Here is a 22557-nt window from a genome sequence, read left to right as displayed (position 1 = left end):
TATCTCCTGTACAATGTCACGAACCTCATTCCATAGTTCATCAGGCACTGTATCTATCAGATCTAGGCCCTTAAATCTATTTCTCACTTCCACTGTGAGATTTGATTAGGTCATACCTGAATGGTCTAGTGGTTTCCCCTACTTTCTTCAATTTAAGTCTGATTTTGGCAATAAGGCGTTCATGATCTGAGCCACTGTCAGCTCCCGGTCTTGTTTTTGCTGACTCTATAGAGCGTCTCTATCTTTGGCTGCAAAGAATTTAATCAATCTGGTTTCAGTGTTGACCATCTGGTGATGTCCATGTGTAGAGTCTTCTTTTGTGTTGTTGGAAGAGGCTGTTTGCTATGACCAGTGCATTTTCTTGGCAAAACTCTATTAGTCTTTGCTCTGCTTCATTCTGTACTCCAAGGCCAATTTTGCCTGTTACTCCGGGTGTTACTTGACATCTTACTTTTGAATTCCCATCCCCTATAATGAACAGGACATCTTTTTCAGGTGTTATCAGTAATTATTCTAAATATAGTTGGATTAAACTCTTTAATACAAAGGCATAGAGTGCCTGAATGACTTAAAAACTAAGACCCAATTATATTCTGTCTACAAGAGACTCAGCTTTAAGAACACACATAGTCTAAAAGTAAATGAATAGAAAAAGTTTTTCCAAGCAAACAAATGTAAAAAGATCACAGTAGCTATGGTTATTTCAGACAGAATAGACTTTAAGCCAAAAATCGTAACAAGAGACAAAGATGGTCACTATATAGTTATAGAAGTGTCAATTCATCAATAGAATATGACAGTTATAAAAGTATTATGGTAATCCTTTCACAGTATATATATGTATCACATTCACATTATATAACAACAGTGGGCTTCATAGGTAGCTCAGCCGGTAAAGAAATCACCTACAATGCAGGAGAATCTTGTTTGACTCCTAGGTTGGGAAGATTCTCTGCAGAAGGGATAGGCTACCCACTCCAGTGTTCTTGAGCTTGCCTGGTGATTCAGATGTTAAAGAATCTGCCCCCAATGGGAGAGACCTGGATTCGATCCCTGGGTAAGGAAGATTTCCTGGAGGAGGGCATGGCAACCCAGTCAAGTATTTTTGCCTGGAGAATTCTTATGGACAGAGAAGCCTGGTGGGCTGCAGTCCATGTGGTCACAAAGAGTCCAACACGACTGAGAGACTAAGCACAGCACAGGACATATCAACAATATCTCAACAAAAAAGCTAGGGGAGGTAAGAGAAGCTGAAAACTTGTTTTTTCCCCCATTGTTTAGATATCATTTAAATATCTTCTTTATTCTTACTGTGAATATACAGCAACCAGTGAAGCATCTTTCCTTGTATTAATTAAAACAGATGTTTATCAAACATATTATAGCATTGATCTGTGCCCTGCTGGTGATGCAAAAGAATTATAAAACATGCCATTTTCCTTGTGAAGCTTCCAACTGTCTTGAAGAGGAAAGAGTAACCCATAGGACAATGTACTTGTGTTTGTAAATAACTACAACTGAAATATATGGCTTTGATTCCAAATACAAGAGACAATAAAAGAAATGAGTACTATATGAGAGTATTATAAAAGTTTTTTTAGGAGAAATTGAGATCAGCCTAATGAAAGAGAAAAAATATGCTATTTTAGATAGAATAGTATGGAAAATAGAGAAGTAAATAATTTGCAGTTTTGAAAATTACAATGTATCAGCTTAGCTAACATGGAGCAATATAGAAAGTAAGCTATAAAATTAAGGCAAATGTTATTATGATAAAACTTGATATCTGGTAGAGAGGTTTGCATTGGATTTATGTGTACAATTAAAGTTCACATAGGTTCTTGAATAGGGGAGTTACATAGTCAAATCAATGCTGTGCTTAGTCACTCAATTGTGTCTGATTTTTTGAGACCCCATGGGCTATAGCCCACCAGGCTTCTCTGTCCCTGGGGATTTTCCAGGCAAAAAGACTGGAGTGGGTTGGCATACCCTCCTCCAGAGGATCTTCCCCACCCAGGGACCAAACCCAGACTCCCACATTGCAGGTGGATTCTTTACCAACTGAACCCCAGGGAAGTCCAAGAATACTGGTATGGGTAGCCTATCTCTTCATCAGAGGATCTTCCCCACCCAGGAATCGAACTGGGGTCTCCTGCATTGCAGGTGGATTGTTTACCAGCTGAGCTAATCAAGTCAATAATAATAATAATAGCTTCCCTGGGGCCTCTGATGGTTAAAACCTACCTTCAATGTGGGAGTCTCAGATTTGATCCCTAGGTAGGGAAGATACCCTGGCAAAGGAAATGGCATCCACTCCAGTATTCTTGCCTGGAAAATCCCATAGACAGAGGAGCCTGGTGGGCTACATGGAGTTGAAAAGAGTCAGACATTACTGAGAAACTAACACTTTCACTTTCAATAATACTAGTTAACACTCACTCTATTGGTTATCTGCCAAACCCTATTTGAAGTGCACCTCATATACTAACCCACTTTGTCCTGAAAAGGAAGAAAATTATTTTTCCAATTTTTCTCTCATAGAATAGAAAATGGAGAAATTAAGAATTCAACCAAATTATGCATTTCATAGGTGGTGGAAATATATTCAAACCCAGGCTGTCTGGCTATAGAAGTAATGCTTTAATGACTACAGTAGTCTGTTTAGCATAATTTACAAAGACAGTCTGAAAAATGGCACAGGTTTAGAAAATGTACAAAAGATGGGCAGAGCAAAAACTAACTACTGCCCCAGGAAGCTGTTATACTTAATTCAGGCATGAAATGAGGACTATGTAAACACTGAAAAATGGATGAATTGACAAACGCTTTGAACAGTGTCATTAGTCAGGATATTTGGATGCAGAGTAGAGACTGGAATTCAGGTGTGCACAGTTTATTTATAAAGCATTTTCAGAAGAAGAGCAAGATAGGCAGAAGGAGCAAATCCAGGATGTGGTCTTAGCAGGTCCGTCATTTCATCTTTAACTCCTAGTCATACCCTGAGGAAAAGGGACAGCCTTCACACCTTGGTTCTATTAGTCATCATTGTTGGACCCACTCACAGGCTGAGAGTTGGGAAGGCTGTAGAATTCTGGAGATGAGGTAAGAGTAGCCTGAGCACATGGAGTGAGGCAACCTCTGTTAGACCAAGTGCAATTGGTCTACACAGAAAAGACAACTGGAAGCAGTTAGGTGTCAATATCACTGGTGCTGGAAACATAGGTGTACCTCATAAAAGGGGTCTGGGCACAAGAACCATACAGTCCAATTCAAGAGGAAAGATGGGTCTTGTGTCATATTTTACAGGCAACAAAGCCAGAGGACATAAGTGATGACTTCGTAATATTGTGAAAATTCAATATATTGGTAATACACCAAGTAGAATTAGGGAAGTAAAAATAAAAGAGCCCTCCCAGGGAATACTCTGAGTTTAGTAGAGGGCATACAAGAATGCTACTGGGATATCTAGTGAGCAGTTTCTACAGGCATTCTAGATAAGATGCTAGATTAAAACCACAATAAATGTTATAATTAAGACCATGCTCAAACATGGTTCTGAAACAGTGAGTGTTAAGGCCAAAATTTAGAGACCCAAGAAAAAAACCTGGAGGCAGTGAAAGGGTCAAGAAGTAAGAGTAAGAAAAGTCAAATAATTTGAGGAAAACAAGACTAAGGAAGTCTGCACTGCCTTAGCTAAAATGGGATTTAGAGAAGGCGTGGGAAGTCCACAGTGTCAAACTCCACAATAACCTGGAGTAGGACTTAGACAGGTTTAATAGCTTTGTAAGGAAATAAATTTGTAGTGACCTCAATAAGAGACTTTTCCAGTGTGACTGCAGGCATTCACTTATTTATGCAGTTTTTGCTCCTGCTTCTCTTGCATTAATAGAAGCTATATACTCACCTATGAAGATATTACTTTCTGTTATGCATTGCGTTCCTCTTTTAACATCTAATTCAAATTTTATGTGTCACTAAATCTAAATGCAGTATAAAGTTTTCTGTACTTCTCTTACTGAGTTAGCAGTATTTTGTATTTTATAGCTGATGGAGATGATTTCATATCATTATTTAAGATAAAATTCTGTAGGTTTTGTAATATTTTCCTCTATATGGATGTTGCCTGGTTGCAAATAAAGCCCTTATATACTTAAACTGGTTAACCGGCTAACTTTATGTCAGTATATTTCTTATGCTCCAGAAAAAAAAAAAAAAATATATATATATATATATACACACACATATACCTGTGGTTTATGATAGTTTACTTTGGTATTCAGTTATATTTAGTTCTTTTGATAAAACTGATTAACACTGATTTATCTAATCAATGTATAACAAATATTTAAAGCTATCTGTATCTTAATTATTTTGTCACCTATGGGAATATAAAGAGTTGACATGTTTAGGTACTAACTGTCCATTTAAATATGTAGCAAACTTATAACTTTAAATATTTCTAACATGTTACCAATTAGGCTATTAATATTAATAGTTAAAATCATGAATCACATCCCTAAATTCATGAAGTATATACTGAAGGTTTTTTCCAGTTGAAAAAAGTCATAAACTTATGAATCATAAGCACTATAAATCATAAAGTTATACTGATACCACTAATTTCAATCCACTTTAAACAGAAAAGAGTTTCAGGAATAATTCAGACAACTGATTAAAACACACATCTTAACTACAATTCAGTTTTCAAAAAAATTTTTTTTTTTTACAATTCTCTATTCATTTAGAATCAGAACATATTGTCAAATATGTTACTCATTCATCTTAAAATATATTCCTACTTAGGATTTTAAAGTATACAAAAATCTTAACAATCATTAAAACAACAATAAATCATCAGAAAATTGAAATAGCTGCATATTTTTAAAGCTATCAAAAAGTTATAGCAAAAAAATAAAAATTAAAAATAACTAAAAACTAAAATCATATTCTCTTCTTAGCTTCTACTTTTTTTAATGGTTTGCATTGACCACAATGTCCAATTTACAAGTGAGACTTAAGGACACATGGGAGAAAGCTTGGAGAATGTAAATCTGCAGTCAAGAGCAGAATCAGTCAACTCAACCTGGAAAAAGGCCATTAAAGCAAGTACGAAAGATAATTTAAAATATCTATACTGCTGCTGCTGCTGCTGAGTTGCTTCAGTCATGTCCGACTCTGTGCGACCCCATAGACGGCAGCCCACCAGTCTTCCCCCGTCCCTGGGATTCTCCAGGCAAGAACACTGGCGTGGGTTGCCATTTCCTTCTCCAGTGCATGAAAGTGAAAAGTGAAAGTGAAGTCGCTCAGTCGTGTCTGACTCTTCGCGACCCCATGGACTGCAGCCTAACAGACTCCCCCGTTCATGGGTTTTCCAAGCAAGAGTACTTGGAGTGAGGTGCCATTGCCTTCTCGGTTTTTACTGCTGCTGCTGCTGCTAAGTCACTTCAGTCATGTCCGACTCTGTGCGACCCCATAGATGGCAGCCCACCAGGCTCCCCCGTCCCTGGGATTCTCCAGGCAAGAACACTGCAGTGGGTTGCCATTTCAATACATGAGACTGAAAAGTGAAAGTGAAGTCACTCAGTCATGTCTGACTCTTAGCGACCCCATGGACTGCAACCTACCAGGAACCTCTGTCCATGGGATTTTCCAGGCAAGAGTACTGGAGTGGGGCGCCTTGCCTTCTCTGAAAATATCTAGAGAAAAAGATGAATATCATAATGCAAGTTGATATTAACAGAGATTTGGAAAAAAAAATGTTGATTCACTAGAAGTCGTCTGCAATAAAACACAAAGCAAAAGAAAAATTGAGTGTAAACTGAGCTCACTCAACAACATGTAAGGTACTCTCAATTATTGGAACATACATAGATTTAAAGTCCAAAAAAGAGTTAGAAGACGAATTGGGTGAAAAAATGAGGTACAATTAACAGATAATTTTCTAAATTTGATGAAAAAGATCCATCCACCTCTCCAGGAAGCTCAGAAAATGGTAAGAAGATTAAAAAAGTAACCACATCTATATAACTTAAGCCATAATAGGCTAAATCTAACTCCTAAAATAAACTGAGAAAAACTAAAACAATTAGAGATAAAGGACATAGTAAAACAGGGAAACAATTATAAGAATGAAAAATCATTTCTATTAGAAACAATAGAGACTTGATCATAATAGAATATTAGTTTTCTAGCTCAAAAAAGTTTTTCTCTCAATCTAGAATTCTATATCAAGTGAAATAACTTTATATTCTCAATGCAGCTGAATCAAGATATTTTTATATAAATGAAAACTGACAGAATTTATTATCATCAGACATTCTTTACAAGAAATACTAAAGAAGCTTCTTTCACTTGAAGGGTATTGATACCCTTCAGTATCTTTATACTTCTTTAGAACAAAATTGAGTCATTTTTACTTTCACACATATATTCTTTGGGCTTCCCTGATAGGTCAGTTAGTAAAGAATCCACCTACAGTGCAGGAGACCCCAATTTGATTTTGGGGTTGGGAAGATTAACCGGAGAAGGGACAGGCTACCCACTCCAGTATTCTTGGGCTTCCCTCGTGGCTCAGCTGATAAAGAACCCACCTGCAATGCGGGAGACCTGGGTCCGATCCCTGGATTGGAAAGATCCCCTGGAGAAGGGAGAGGCTACCCACCCCAGTATTCTGGCCTGGTGAATTCCAAGAATTGTACAGTCCATGGGGTCACAAAGAGTCGGACACAACTAAGTGGCTTCACTCTCACTTTCATATATTCTTTAAAATGATTCTTGACTGAGCAAGAAGAAAGTAAGGAGTTTATGCTGTTGTGAGGTTCTTGCAATGTTTATGAAGCATTGTGAAAGTGAAGTCGCTCAGTCGTGTCTGACTCTTAGTGACCCCGTGGACTACAGCCCACCAGGCCCTCCGTCCATGGGATTTTCCAGGCAAGAGTACTGGAGTGGGGTGCCATTGCCTTCTCCGTTAACAGCGGCTAGGCATATTATATTTACTTGGAGCTGGTATACTTGGTGACAGCCTTAGTGCCCTCGGACATGGTGTGCTTGGCCAGCAATGAAGCATTAGGTTGGTACAAAAGGAAATGCGGGGAATGCTAAATCAATATAACTAGGCTTAAACACATCTTTATTAATCAAAATAAGAACCATTACAATCAACGCATTTTTGCCAATAAGAGAAATTTGTTTATTCCTGTAGGGTAAAAATCCATGTTTCAGGATTCCACAAACTCTTGGAAAGTATTTTCTGCCCCCTGCTGGTTGTGGAAGAATTTTACCTGCAAAAAGTTGTCCAGATGCTTGCAGAAATGGTAGTTGATTGGTGAGAGGGGTCAGATGAATATGGCTGATGAGGCAAAACTTCATAGCTCAATTTCTTCAACTTTAAAGCTTGGTTGTGTGACATGCGGTCAGGCATTGTTAAGGAGATGAATCGGGCCCTTTCTGTTAACCCATGCCAACTGTAAGCATTACAGTTTTCAGTGCATCTCATCAATTTGCTGAGCATACTTCTCAGATGTATTAGTTTCACTAGGATTAAGAAAGCTGTAGTGGATCAGACCAGCAGCAAACAGTGACCATGACTTTTTTTTTTTTTTTTGGTGCAAATTTGACTTTGGGAAGTGCTTTGGAGCTTCTTTTTGGTGTAACTAGGGAATCCCAAGTGGCTCAAATGGTAAAGAATCTGCCAGTAGTGCAGAGAACTGACTTCAATCCCTGGGTAGGGAAGACTCCCTGAGAAGGGAATGACTCCCTATACCAGTGGTCTTGCCTGGAGAATTCTATGGACAGAGGAGCCTGACAGGCTTTAGTCTATGGGATTGCGAAGAGTAGGACTCAGGTGAACAGCAAACACTTTCACTCAGTCCAATTGCTGAGCTGGTTGTCATAATATAATTAACTTTTCAACTCGTGTCACAATCCAATCAAGAAATTATTCATTGTTATTGAACAGAATAAGAGAAGACAACACTTCGAAGCAAAGATTTTTTTTTTTTTTTTAAATTTGGGATCCTACCTTCAGAGGGTGACGTGAGTTGAAAAGTTAATTATATTATGACAACCAGCTCAGCAATTGAAGTGAAAGTGTCATGGGAAATAGATGGGGAAACAGTGGAAACAGTGTCAGACTATTTTGGGGGGCTCAAAAATCACTGCAGATGGTGATTGCAGCCATTAAATTAAAAGGCGCTTACTCCCTGGAAGGAAAGTTATGACCAACCTAGATAGTATATTCAAAAGCAGAGACATCACTTTGCCAACAACGGTCCATCTAGTCAAGGCTATGGTTTTTCCAGTGGTCATGTATGGATGTGAGAGTTGGACTGTGAAGAAAGCTAAGCGCTGAAGAAATGATGCTTTTGAACTGTGGTGTTGGAGAAGACTCTTGAGAGTCTCTTGGACTGCAAGGAGAGCCAACCAGTCCATTCTAAAGGAGATCAGTCCTGGGTGTTCATTGGAAGGACTGATGCTGATGCTGAAACTCCAGTACTTTGGCCACCTCATGTGAAGAGTTGACTCATTGGAAAAAACTCTGATGCTGGGAGGGATTAAGGACAGGAGGAGAAGGAGACAGAGGATGAGATGGCTGGATGGTATCACTGACTCGATGGATGTGAGTTTGGGTAAACTCCGGGAGTTGATGATAAACAGGGAGGTCTGGTGTGCTGCGATTCATGGGGTCGCAAAGAGTCGGACAAGACTGAGCAACTGAACTGAACTGAATCAAGCTTTTTCACCTTTCCAATTTGCTTCAAATGCCAAGTAACCATAGAATTATCGATGTTGAGTTCTTTGGGAACTTCTCATATAGTTGTAAGAGGATCAGCCTTGATGATGGCTCTCAATTGGTCACTGTTAACTTCCAATGACCAGCCACTACAGTTCTCATTTTCAAGGATCTCATCTCCTTCACAAAACTTCTTAAACCACCACTGAAGTGTATGTTCAATAGCAGTTCCTGGGCTAAATGCAGTATTGATGTTGCAAGTTGTCTCTGCTGCTTTATGATCCATTTTGAATTTGAATTAAAAAAAAAAACTCTGAAATTTGCTTTTTGTCTGACATAATTTCCATAGTCTAAAATAAATATAAAATAAAAAAAAACAAGTAATAAGTCATTAGTAAAAAAGAAAAATAAAGTGAGAGATACACATTAAAATGATGTCTAACATAACCACAGTTATTTAAGCATGTATTTCAGTATCAAACAGCAAAGTTCAACAATGCAAAACCACGATTACTTTTGCACCAACCTAACAGTGAATTTTACTTGACAGTAGACTGTTACTACTTAAAAATTAGTGTGTAATCTCTAGACAGAGTCAGCAAACTTAAATGCAGAGGCCACATCCAACATGTAGGTAGGTTTTGCATGAACCATGAGCTAAAATTCATTTTCACATTTTCCATTGATTGAATTTTCTTAAAGGAAAATGTGATAGTATATGTTGTTGTGGGCAACTGAGATGCTAAATTCCGTTTGACTCTTGTATGATCCTGTGGACTATAGCCCACTGGGCTCCTCTGTTCATGGAATTTTCCAGGCAAAAATCTGGAGTGGGTTGCCATTTCCTTCTCCAGGGTATCTTCCCAACCCAGAGACTGACTCTGTGTCTCCTGCATTGGCAGGTGGATTCTTTACCACTGAGTCACCAGGGAAGCCCTAGAGAATGTATGCATGATTCTTAATACCTAAACTACTTTATAACTGACTATTTGTAGAAAAAGTTCTGACCCCTATTTAAAAGCAACCACTTAAAAAAAATTCACATATACATGCAAGAAAAAAGAGCCAGTTAAAATATAAATGAATGAGATAAAATAAAAGACACTAAATAAATAAATACATAAACCAAAAAGACTAAATGGAGCAAATTGAAAGCAAATATAATTGAGTAGAACAGTAGAATTAAACCTGAATATAATTTTTTAACAATAAAATTTAGTAAATTTTAGAAACTGGATGTATGCTTGGTCTCTCAGTCGTGTCCAACTCTGCGACTCCATAGACTCTAGCCTGCCAGGCTCCTCTGCCCATGGGATTCTCCAGGAAAAAATACAAAAGTTGGTTGCCATTTCCTTGTCCAGGGGATCGTCCCAACCCATGGATCAAACCCAGGTCTCCCACATTGCAAGACAATTCTGTACCATCTGAACCACCAGGGAAGCTCAAGAATACTGGAGTGGGTATCCTATCCCTTCTCCAGGGGATCTTCTCGACTCAGGAATTGAATTAGGGTTTCTTGCATTACAGGCAGATTCTTTATCAGCTGAGCTATCAGGGAAGCCCCAAGGAACTGGGGATAAAATGGGCTAATTCTTGAGAAATGTAAACCTTAATGAAGAAAAAAAGAGTATATAAAAAAAGGTTGTAGCTAATTTAATCATTGAAATTGGACTAATATGTCACTTTTTCCCAAAATAGGCCAACAAGGATTTTATTCAAGTAAGCTCTGGAACATTTTAAAAGAAAAGTTATTTACTTTCTTTCATAAGTTGCTATACATAATTTAGAAGATTTTAAGCTGCCAATTCATTTTATAAATCTAGTATAATCTTTATTCAAGAGTCAAATAGGGAAAAAAAGAAAAGAAAATAGCAGGTTCATTTTTCATGACTTTAAATAGAAAAATCCTAATGATAATTTTGATTCAGAAAAAAAGACATTTTATGAATTTTAGCATCTACATATTATAAATCTTTTTGGCAAAGCTAAAAATTAAATGTGTTTTCCTTACTTGGTAAAGCTCATACAACAAAAATTTAGCAAGCATTCTACAGAAAGAGTCTAGATGTGACTTGTTTAAGATAGAAAGTAACCCAAATTTTCTCTCCCAACAAGGCTACAGTTTAACACAACATTGAGGTCCTATATGAACCTGAAAGAAAGGCATAGTGAAAGGAGTTATGGAGAATGGATAGGAAGTGGTCAAAACAAGATTCTTAGCAGATGACTTAATCATCTGCCTAGGAGACAAAGCAGTTAAATAAGAAAGACTATTAAAATACAATATTATAAAGTAAAATAATAATAATAATTAAAAAATAATAAAAAATACTTCAGTAAATATGCCAGATAAGAGATAGATCCATGAAAGTTTCAACTAATGAATCCTACATCAACAAAAATCACCAAAAAAATAACTTTTTAAAGTTATTATTCATAATACTAACAAAACTCTAAATTATGTAAGAATCAAAAAAGAACACAAAAGATAATTTTAGAAAAAAAAATTTGAATAAAAAGCAGACAAGATATTCTGAATACATGGAGAGATATTTTATACTTTTGTATTGGATGACTTTAATAATAAATATATGAACTATCCCCATTTAAATCAGAAATTCAATGAATTTTAATTAAAATTCCATTTAATTTATTTGAAGAGCTGGATTAAATTTCATATGAAGAATACAACTCCACTAATAGTTAAATGAAAGTAAAAATAAAAAGGGAGGATTTGTTTCACTGCTTATAAAGACTATTTAGAATCATAGCTTTTTTCTAAAATGTATTGTATTAGCACAAGGACAAGAAAATAAGGGGAAAAAAAGTCAGCAACAGATCACAATACATTCAGGACTTGAATTTGAAATATAGTTGGCACCATTAATTCACTGGGACAAATGAAATTCTTTAGTAGTTTCATGGAACATGGACAAGTATGTAGAGAAAAATAAAATTGGAATCCTATCCAAAAGGATGAATGACTTAAATTTGAAAGAAAAAAATATAGAAGAAAATGTAAGACAATACTCTGTGACCAAAGGTTGGAGCAGAATTTTCTAAATCAGTTTTTTAAAGTACACTTCATAAGGCAATAAATAGATAGATGCATACATATGTATATATACATAATGGATGGATGATAGGCAGATGGATGGATGGATAGACAGATAGTGTCCTTCATTGCATTCTTGTTTGACACATTCATGGCCTAAATAAGATCCTGTGACTCTTTCAGGCTTGTTCTGAGCTCAGTCTCTGACTATTTTGCTGCCATGTTTACAAGTGATGTTTGTGAAGCCAAACAAGAGGAGATCAAGATGGAAGGCATAGACCCCAATGCTCTCTGGGACCTTGTCCAGTTTGCATATACAGGTACAGTAAATGGATTATAATTTTATGTTAATATCTTGTGAATTTTAGAATTTTAATATATGTTTTAAAGCTAAAAAAGAAAAACTGCTTAGCTTGTATCAGTCTTCTTTTTTCAGTTGAGACACTAACAGAGAAAAGTCAAACCACATTTTCCTTTGTCAACGAAATGACCAATGTTAATTATATATAAATGTTCTACTCTCTCCCACAAATAATTTATAATGATTTTTTAAAAACTGGTTTATAATAATAGTCAATGGAATGAGTTTGGAAGGCAGAAAAGAGATTATTAATTATTAAATATGAGTTTGTTTATGTCCAAACTTAGAGCATTAGGAAGAAAAGCTATAATTTTCTTTCTTTTAGGAAATGATGGGTTCAAATAATTATTTTATCCTTGTAACATGTTTATTTCAGTATTAAAACCTTCACAGACAATTTAATGTGAACTTGACAAACAGCTTAAAAAGGAAAATGAAGACACTTAGAACTGTGAAAATGGCTAATTTTTAAAGCTTTTTTTCTTTTTTCTGATCTATTATGTTCTTTTGTTGGCCTTTGCACCATATTATATTTAGCACAAATAATTTTGCTAATTTAGCAAATAACTGTTAAATGCTACTCAATGTACAAGTATTAGCTGTGCCTCTGGAGAATAAACTAATGAATAAACCATGTCTTTGCCCTCCAGAAGCTCACAGTCCACGTGGAGGTAAAAAGTTAGACAAGAGATAAATATGATAGAATTCCAAATGTTAAGAGGAAATTAGAGGGCATAAACCTGCTATTTAGAGCATTATTATGACTCACATTTGTTTAAAGCATTTTAATAACTTTCAAGGTTAGTAAGAGAAGGGGATGCATTATACTAAAATCTTGTGATAGAAGCAAAGGCAAATAGTATGGATTGGTGTAATATTTTTAGAAGTGACAGGTAGTTCGTTTTGCCCTAACTCTTGATCATAGTGTGAAATGAAGAAAGAAAGAGAAGTTAGAGCCTGATTACCAAAGCAGCAAGGCCCTAATTAAAGGAGCTGTGTTTTTGCAGTACTTCTGGTTACAGGGAAATGAGAGATGGCAATGTGAAGATCAGACTTTCCTCGTGGCTCACCAGCAAATACACCAGCAAATACAAACTTGATCTCTGGGTCAGAAAAATCCCCAGAGAAGGAAATGGCAACCCACTCCAGTATTCTTACCTGGGAAATCCTATGGACAGAAGAGCCTGGCAGGCTACAATCCATGGTGCTGCAAAAGAGTCACACAGAATTTAGTGAATAAACCACTATGTTGTGAAGATTAGCCACTAGAACCAGACACTATAGAAGTAGTAGGAATCTGTTCTCTTGGAGAATTTAGCTTCTCACAAAGAGAAGTTTACTATTAATGTTATACTTACTCAGTAAAATAAACCTCTTTGGGGGAAAAAAAAAATACACATGTTCTGGGTACTTGAATCTCAAGGCAGCAATGTGATGGAAAGACTTATACATTTTCCAGCCTCAGTAACTTTTAAATTACATTTTGTCAAAGCAAATATTGCAGTGGACAAAGTTAATCAGGTAAGCACAAGGCTGTTGCAACAGGGGAGTGAGATCAGAATTCAGTCTTAATTTTGCTGAAACAAAGGGTTAGGGGAGTATTTTTAAGTTCTGGGGTAAAAGAGAGCACAGGCCATTGCTTGTTGGCTTTACCTAGAAGAAAAGTAAACTGTCTCCTCTTTGTGACAGAAGGCAGTTTCACAACTTGAAGCAAGGTGCCCACTCAAATTCTGCTCTTTCCATTCCACAAAAATAGAGATATATGAGTGCTATTTCCCTTGATGTTGGATTTTCAAAGAGATGGCTTTCAGGTCCTTGAGAAAAATCTTCCTGTTGTATAACTGGAAAGAAGCCAGTTTTTTCTTTTTAATAATTTTCATCTTAAAGAAGTAGAGGAAGATTTATAAGTTTTCTAAAGCAAATGCTCCAAGAAAAGCGAGATCAAAGGCTTCGAGTCAAGAAGTAGGCTGTTTAAATTTTAGTGAAGCTGAGGGGGCTTTAAGACCATCTTGTTTGATTTCAAATTGCAAGCAGCTTGATATAATGATATAAAAGATTGCTGACTTTCCAAGCAAGAGACAAATAACATAATCACACTACTGTTTCCTAGAAAGGGAAGAATCATTTTAGGAATCCTTCTACAAACATAAAGACATAGATCCAACACTTACAGCCTCTATGGCTTCTTGGCAGCCTTGCATTCCTCGAGCGAAAAACTAGGTCAAAAGACACTTATCATTGTGCAACAGAAAGTTGGAAGGTGTTTCAAAGCTTCCTGCTGAATATAATGACCCAGATTTGGCTCTGCTTTGTAGAGGGCAGACCAGATACAAAGCTGCCTTTTGGTTACCTCTGCCACTCTGGCCTTTGCTCATATTAATATATCCATACCTACCTCAAGGTTGATAAATTTCCAGTTGTTATAGAAATGTGCTAGATGAGCTAATAATTTGCATCATAATATTGCACAATATTGGGGGTTAGTCATAATAGAAAGTGTGTACCTTTTTTAAAATATATACACAATGTAGGAAATGATAACAATAGTAGAGATCAAGTAAACAATGATACAGAAAAGAAAGACTAAGAGGTATCTCTGTATCTAAGAAATAAGAGGTGTCTATTTAGCTAGCCAACTAGCTGATCTCTAAGGTTTTCCTTTGTAGAAGGCTAAAAATAAACACATCTCAGAAAAGGAGAAAGAATGAATGAGCAGTGAGATTCTTAAAGGGTCATCCAATGATAATATTTTCTTGAATTCTGAAGTTTGGGTAGCCTCAGAGAAACTAAGGAGGTTCAACTGTCTCAAGAAGTCACAGTTAATTATTAGCTGTCTAGTTCTGCATCCAGTAGAGATGGGTAAGTGTACTTTAAAATGATTTAAACAATTTCCTTGAGTCTGGAGAGTCTTTTAGGTTTGAAAGAACCGTGTGTAGCTATTTTTATAATCTCATTAAACATTTAAGAGTGAATAGGTAAACTTCCTTGGAAGAATTAACTGAGATAAGCTTCAACAATTATAGAGTTCAATAATTTTTGACTTGAACAAAGAGGAAGCATTCTTTAAAGAATTCATGTGGTAAAGTTTGTAAGAAGTATAAGACATTCTCTCTATTTACCTTTTTTTTTTCTACTCCATCAAATTAGAATGAGAAGAAATGGGATCAGGAGTGTGGTAGCATTTCATTAAGAACCAAAGCAAATATTTAGAAATTTTTATTTTTTCCCTAGTGATTAGAAATAGTGACCTGGATAAATAAATAAATGAGTGATGAATAATAGCTCAAATGAAATTAGAATTTCTTCTAAAGGAAAAATATATAATAATATAAAAGTTAATATTAGCAATATGTAAGATAGAATAAAAAAGCCAATAAGGTATTTGTGTTGACAACATTAAAGAAAATGTTCTTGAAAATATGAAGGGTAAAGATATAACTTATAAAAATAACAACTAATTATTACAGTATTAAAACTAGCTACTTAAAATAAAAGTCACTATAAGGTCAATTTTTTTTTTTACATCTATAATAGTTCAGTAATAAAAAGAAAATGAAGTTTATACCAGTGTTAGAAATAATTGTATATCTAGCAAGAGAGTTCCTATTGCCTTTCTAAATTCTTGATTAACTTTGATTTATTCTTTTTAAAACTTTCTATTGAATTTTATTTATTTTTTTAAATTAGGAAATATGAGTGTGATCTTAGTCATTTACACAGAACAAAAGCCTATTTAGTAACTGTGTATGTTATAAATGTTCTTTAAGCAGTGTCTTAAATTTAAAGTTTGAATATTTAATTAAATCCAGAGAGTATGTAATTCTGCAAGCTAATGATATAAAAGTTTTTCAAAATCAAAAAATAACTTGGTTAAAAATATTTGAGCACTTGTTGTCTGAAGATGGTCACACTAGGGACTACAAAATGAAACATAAGTTGAAACACTAAAATGACATAAACCTTTAAATAAGTTTAGTAATTGATAAATTTATTGGAGTGAAGCAGCTCTTTGCTTTTCTTCTTGAAACTGGTAAGATCTATGTATCACCATCCACTTACTGGCATTCTCAGTTGTATAGCATGAAATGACCTTAAAAAAAATAATTTTTTTATGTTGTTCTGATTTTATTTATTTATTACTTTACAATATTGTATTGGTTTTGCCATACATCAGCATGCATCTGCCATGGGTGTACATGTGTTCCCCATCCTGAAACCCTCTCCCATCTCCCTCCCCATACCATCCCTCTGGGTCATCCCAGTGCACCAGTCCCAAGCTTCCTGTATCATGCATTGAACCTGGACTGGCGATTCATTTCTTATATGATATTATACATGTTTTAATGCCATTCTCCCAAATCATCCCCCCCTCCTCTCTCCCACAGAGTCCAAAAGACTGTTCTATACATCTGTGTCTCTTTTGCTGTCTCGCATACAGGGTTGCTGTTACCATCTTTCTAAATTCCATATATATGCGTTAGTATACTGTATTGGTGTTTTTCTTTCTGGCTTACTTCACTGTGTATAAGAGGCTCCAGTTTCATCCACCTCATTAGAACTGATTCAAATGTATTCTTTTTAATAGCTGAGTAATACTCCATTGTGTATATATACCACAGCTTTCTTCTCCATTCTTCTGCTATCCTTTCAAAGAACCAGCTTTTGGTTTTGTTGATTTTCTCTATGGTCTCCTTTGTTTCTTTTGCATTTATTTCTGCCCTAATTTTTAAGATTTCTTTCCTTCTACTAACCCTGGGTTTCTTCACTTCTTCCTTTTCTAGTTGCTTTAGGGGTAGAGTTAGGTTATTTATTTGACTTTTTACTTGTTTCCTGAGGTACCCCTGTATTGCTATGAACTTTCCCCTTAGCATTGCTTTTACAGTGTCCCATAGGTTTTGGGTTGTTGTGTTTTCATTTTCATTCATTTCTATGCATATTTTGATTTATTTTTTGATTTCTTCTGTGATTTGTTGGTTATTCACAGTGTGTTGTTCAGCCTTCATATGTTAAAATTTTTAATAGCTTTTCTCCTGTAACTGAGATCTAATCTTACTGCATTGTGGTCAGAAAATATGCTTGGAATGATTTCAATTTTCTTGAATTTACCAAGGCTAGATTTATGGCCCAGGATGTGATCTATCCTGGACAAGGTTCCATGTGCGCTTGAGAAAAAGGTGAAATTCATTGTTTTGGGGTGAAATGTCCTATAGATATCAATTATGTCTAACTGGTCTATTGTATAATTTAAAGTTTGTGTTTCTTTGTTAATTTTCTGTTTGGTTGATCTATAATCCCTTATGATTATACAGTGGAAGTGAGAAATAGATTTAAGGGCCTAGATCTGATAGATAGAGTGCCTGATGAACTATGGAATGAGGTTCATGACATTGTACAGGAGACAGGGATCAAGACCATTCCCATAAAAAAGAAATGCAAAAAATCAAAATGGCTGTCTGGGGAGGCCTTACAAATAGCTGTGAAAAGAAGAGAAGTGAAAAGCAAAGGAGAAAAGGAAAGATATAAGCATCTGAATGCAGAGTTCCAAAGAATAGCAAAGAGAAATAAGAAAGCCTTCCTCAGGAATCAATGCAAAGAAATAGAAGAAAACAACAGAATGGGAAAGACTAGAGATCTCTTCAAGATAATCAGAGATACCAAAGCAACATTTTATGCAAAGATGGGCTCAATAAAGGACAGAAATGGTAGGGACCTAACAGAAGCAGGAAATATTAAGAAGAGGTGGCAAGAATACACAGAAGAACTGTACAAAAAAAGAGCTTCACGACCAAGATAATCATGATGATGTGATCACTCACCTAGAGCCAGATATCCTGGAATGTGAAGTCAAGTGGGCCTTAGAAAGCATCACTATGAACAAAGCTAGTGGAGGTGATGGAATTCCAGTTGAGCTATTCCAAATCCTGAAAGATGATGCTAAGAAAGAGCTGCACTCAATATGCCAGCAAATTTGGAAAACTCAGCAGTGGCCACAGGACTGGAAAAGGTCAGTTTTCATTCCAATCCCAAAGAAAGGCAATGCCAAAGAGTGCCCAAACTAGCACACAATGCACTCATCTCACACGCTAGTAAAGTAATGCTCAATATACTCCTAGCCAGGTTCAGTAATATATGACTTCCAGATGTTCAAGCTGGTTTTAGGAAAGGCAGAGGAACCAGAGATCAAATTGCCAACATCCTCTGGATCATGGAAAAAGCAAAAGAGTTCCAGAAAAACATATATTTCTGCTTTATTGACTATGCCAAAGCCTTTGACTGTGTGGATCACAATAAACTGTGGAAAATTCTGAAAGAGATGGGAATACCAGATCACTTGACCTGCCTCTTGAGAAATCTGCATGCAGGTCAGGAAGCAACAGTTAGAACTGGACATGGAACAACAGACTGGATCCAAATAGGAAAAGAAGTATGTCAAGGCTGTATATTGTCACCCTGCTTATTTACCTTATATGCAGAGTATACCCTGAGAAATGCTGGGCTGGAGGAAGCACAAGCTGGAGTCAAGATTTCCAAAAGAAATAGCAATAATCTCAGATATGCAGATGACACCACCCTTATGGCAGAAATTGAGAAGGAACTAAAAAGCCTCTTGATGAAGGTGAAAGAGGAGAGTGAAAAAGTTGGCTTAAAGCTCAACATTCAGAAAACGAAGATGAGGATAGCTGGTCCAATCACTTCATGGGAAATCGATGGGGAAACAGTGGAAACAGTGTCAGACTTTATTTTGAGGGGCTCCAAAATCACTGCAGATGGTGATTGCAGCCATGAAATTAAAAGACACTTACTCCTCGGAAGAAAAGTTATGACCAACATAGATAGTATATTGAAAAGCAGAGATATTACTTTGCCAACAAAGGTTCATCTAGTCAAGGCTATGGTTTTTCCAGTGGTTGTGTATGGATGTGAGAGTTGGACTGTGAAGAAAGCTGAGCACTGAAGAATTGATGCTTTTGAACTGTGGTGCTGGAGAAGACTCTTGAGAGTTCCTTGGACTGCAAGGAGATCCAACCAGTCCATCGTAGAGGAGAACAGTCCTGGGTGTTCATGGGAAGGACAGATGCCAAAGCTGAAACTCCAGTACTTTGGCCACCTCACGCGAAGAGTTGACTCATTGGAAAAGACCCTGATGCTGGGAGGGATTGGGGGGAGGAGGAGAAGGGGACGACATAGGATGAGATGGCTGGAGGGCATCACCGACTCTATGGACATGAGTTTGAGTGAACTCCAGGAGTTGATGATGTACAGGGAGTCCTGGCGTGCTGTGATTCATTTGGTCTCAAAGAGTCGGACACAACTGAGTGACTTCACTTTCACTTTTCTTTTTCATGCATTGGAGAAGGAAATTGCAACCCACTCCAATGTTCTTACCTGGAGAATCCCAGGGACGGGGGAGCCTGGTGGGCTGCTGTCTATGAGGTCGCATAGAGTTGGACATGACTGAAGCAACATAGCAGCAGCACCAGCAGTGTTACTGAACACTATGTCTGACTAATATGAGAGGGAATGATGTTTATATGTACTTATGTAATTTCCAGGTAGTGTGAAAAATGTGAACTTCCATTGTCCTAGCATCAACTGTCATAAAATAACAATTTTTTTTTTTTGAGGAATGTTATTGACATGTACACACTGCCATATTTAAAACGGATACACAACAAAGACTTACTTTATAGCACAGGGAACTCTACTCAGTATTATATAGCAAGCTAAACGGGAAAATAATTTGAAAAAGAATAGATACATCTGTATGTATAACTGAATGACTTATCTGTATACCTGAAACTAATACATGTTCTAATAAGTATATATATGCTTTATAAGCATGTAGATTACATACTTTAGAAAGCATGTAGATACCACCCCAATGGGGAACAGTGATTGTTTATTTAGCACAAATTAAAATATCCTAAGGCTTGGACAGGATAGGCTAAGGCTTCACTTTCAGAATTTTGCAATTTTAGGTATAACTTTGTTTTATTTTTGTATTTAATTAAGAATTATTATTAAAAATACTGCAGAAGTTTAATATTTATTATTTTAGGATGTTTCACACACATCTTAGTTATGTCTCATGATATTCAAGTTTATTTTGATATTAGGAAAGCTGTAACACCAATTTCATATGTTTCTAAATAATACATATCTTTGAAAATACTCCTTTAGTTGAATTTTGACTATGGCTCAATACCTTGTATTTCTAATTTGAAACAGCTGATACTCTTTGTAGACTGTATCTAAAAACAACTAAATGCAATTAAAAACAATAAAGGAAAAAAAAACAAGGAAACAAAACAACTGCAACTTTACTGCATCCTTCTTCAAATTTCTATAAATTACCATTGTTTATGGTTCACCATCTTTATGAGGAGTTACTTTTTTTTCATGCTTGAGAAAATAAATTTATAATGAGAACCCTAAGCACTTTAATTTTAAATGCTTTGTCTTGTTCAGGTAAAAGATGGTAAAGACTTCCCATAAGAAAAGCAAGTTTCAGCCATAAAGTAGATTGCCTGCTCAAGATATCCGAAAGAAGCACCTTATCTCTGACCCTTTAGATTGTGTGCTTAAACTCTCTTCTCAGGCACCTTGTTGCTACCTCTGAACTCCCTTTACATTCCTCAACCAGAGAAAACACTATCCAGATGGTGTTCATGTGAATCTTATGTCTGATGCATGTTCCAACTCCATCTTTTCTTCTTTGGAGAAATGTTAATGCAGAATAGAAAAAAAAAAAATTTTGCTAAAGAAAATCTAGATTAGTAATGGAAATGTAGTCCTGTGAGAAGAATTATAAAAAATCACTTTGTGCATGTATGTCAAGTTACTTCAGTTGTGTCCAGCTCTCTGCAACCTGATGGACTGTAGCCCACCAGACTCATCTGTCCATGGGATACTCCAAAAGATCACTTTACATTTACTTAATATGTATCATTTTTTATTTTTTATGCATTTATGTCCACGAAGAGTAGCAATACTTTGAAATATATGTCATTAATAATTATAAGTTTTTCTGGGCAATGTAGTCTATAATAAATGGACATTTTTTATACAATATGATTTTTTGAATTTTGGGGCAGATTCTTTTATTTATCAAATTAAACATATTTAAACCTGAGTACAAACATTGCTTTTTATACTTATTTAATTTAAATTTTCTATTTCACAAAAGGACTTCAAGCTAAAATAGTTAAATAAGACCATCTGTATATCTTCTTTGGAGAAATGTCTGCTTAAATCTTCTGTGCATTTTTTGATTAGGTTCATTTTTTCATATTGAGCTGCATGAGTTGTATGAATATTTTAGATATTAACTCCTTGCTCATTGCTTTGTTTGCTTTTTTTTTTTTTTTTTGAGTGTTTGTTTTTCCCCCCCATTGAAGGTTGTTCTGTTTTGCTTATGCTTTTCTTTGCTGTGGGAAAACTTTTACATTTCCTTAGATCACATCAAAAAAAGGTATTTCTGTGATTTATGTCAAAGAATGTTCTGCCTATTTTCCTCTAAGAATTTTATAGTGGTTGGCCTTATATTTATGTCTTTAATTCATTTTGAGTTTATTTTTGTGTATGGTGCTAGGGAGTGTTCTAATTTCACTTGTAAGTATGTCAGTGCCCAAATTTCCCAGCTCCACTTATTAAAGAGCCTTGTCTTATCTCCATTGTATGTTTTTGTTTCCTTTGTCATAGATTAGGTGGCCATAGATGTGTGGGATAATCTTTGGACTTTCTATCCTGTTCCATTGGTCAATAGATCTGTTTTTGTTCCAGTGCCATGCTGCTTTGATTACTGTAGCATTGCAGTGTAGTCTGAAGTCAGGGAACCTGATTCCTCCAGCTCCATTTTTCTTTCTCAATATTGCCTTATCTAATCAGACTCTTCTGTATTTTCATACAAATTGCACAACTCTTTGCCCTAATTCTGTGAAAAATGCCATTGGTGATGTGATAGAGATTGTACTGAGTCTGTAGATTGCCTTGGGTAGTATAGTCACTTTAAAAAAAAAAGACATTTGCTGTTCAGTCTCTAAGCTGTGTCTGACTCTTTGTGGCCCCATGGACTGTAGCATGTCGGGTTCTCTGTCATCCCACTCTCTCCTGGAGTTTGCTCAAATTCATGCACATTATGTCAATGATGTCATCCAACTATGTCAACCTCTATTGCCCTCTTCCCCTCCTGCCTTCAGTCTTTCCCAGCATCATGGTCTTTTCAAATGGGTTAGCATCAGGTGACCAAAGTATCAGAGCTTCAGCTTCAGCATCAGACATTACAATGAATATTCCATGTTGATTTCCTTTAGGATTGACTGGTTTGATCTCCTTGCTGTCCAAGGGACTCTCAAGAGTCTTCTCCAACACCACAGTTCAAAAGCATTAACTCTTGGTGCTCAGCCTCCT

At 36.1% G+C, this 22557-nt stretch overlaps 1 protein-coding gene across 1 annotated transcript in view; it reads left to right on the top strand.

Moving 5' to 3' along the window:
- The window catches only part of KLHL1 (kelch like family member 1), a 524949-nt gene that overhangs the window by 214525 nt on the left and 287867 nt on the right, over positions 1 to 22557 (top strand). The window contains exon 3 of the mRNA XM_027557663.1: positions 11970 to 12106. Coding sequence (XP_027413464.1) covers positions 11970 to 12106 — 137 coding nt within the window. The remainder of the gene's footprint in view (positions 1 to 11969; positions 12107 to 22557) is intronic.

This window comes from Bos indicus x Bos taurus, chromosome 12, assembly GCF_003369695.1.
Source record: "Bos indicus x Bos taurus breed Angus x Brahman F1 hybrid chromosome 12, Bos_hybrid_MaternalHap_v2.0, whole genome shotgun sequence".
NCBI lineage: Eukaryota > Metazoa > Chordata > Mammalia > Artiodactyla > Bovidae > Bos > Bos indicus x Bos taurus.
This window is presented reverse-complemented; position numbering and strand designations above follow the sequence as displayed.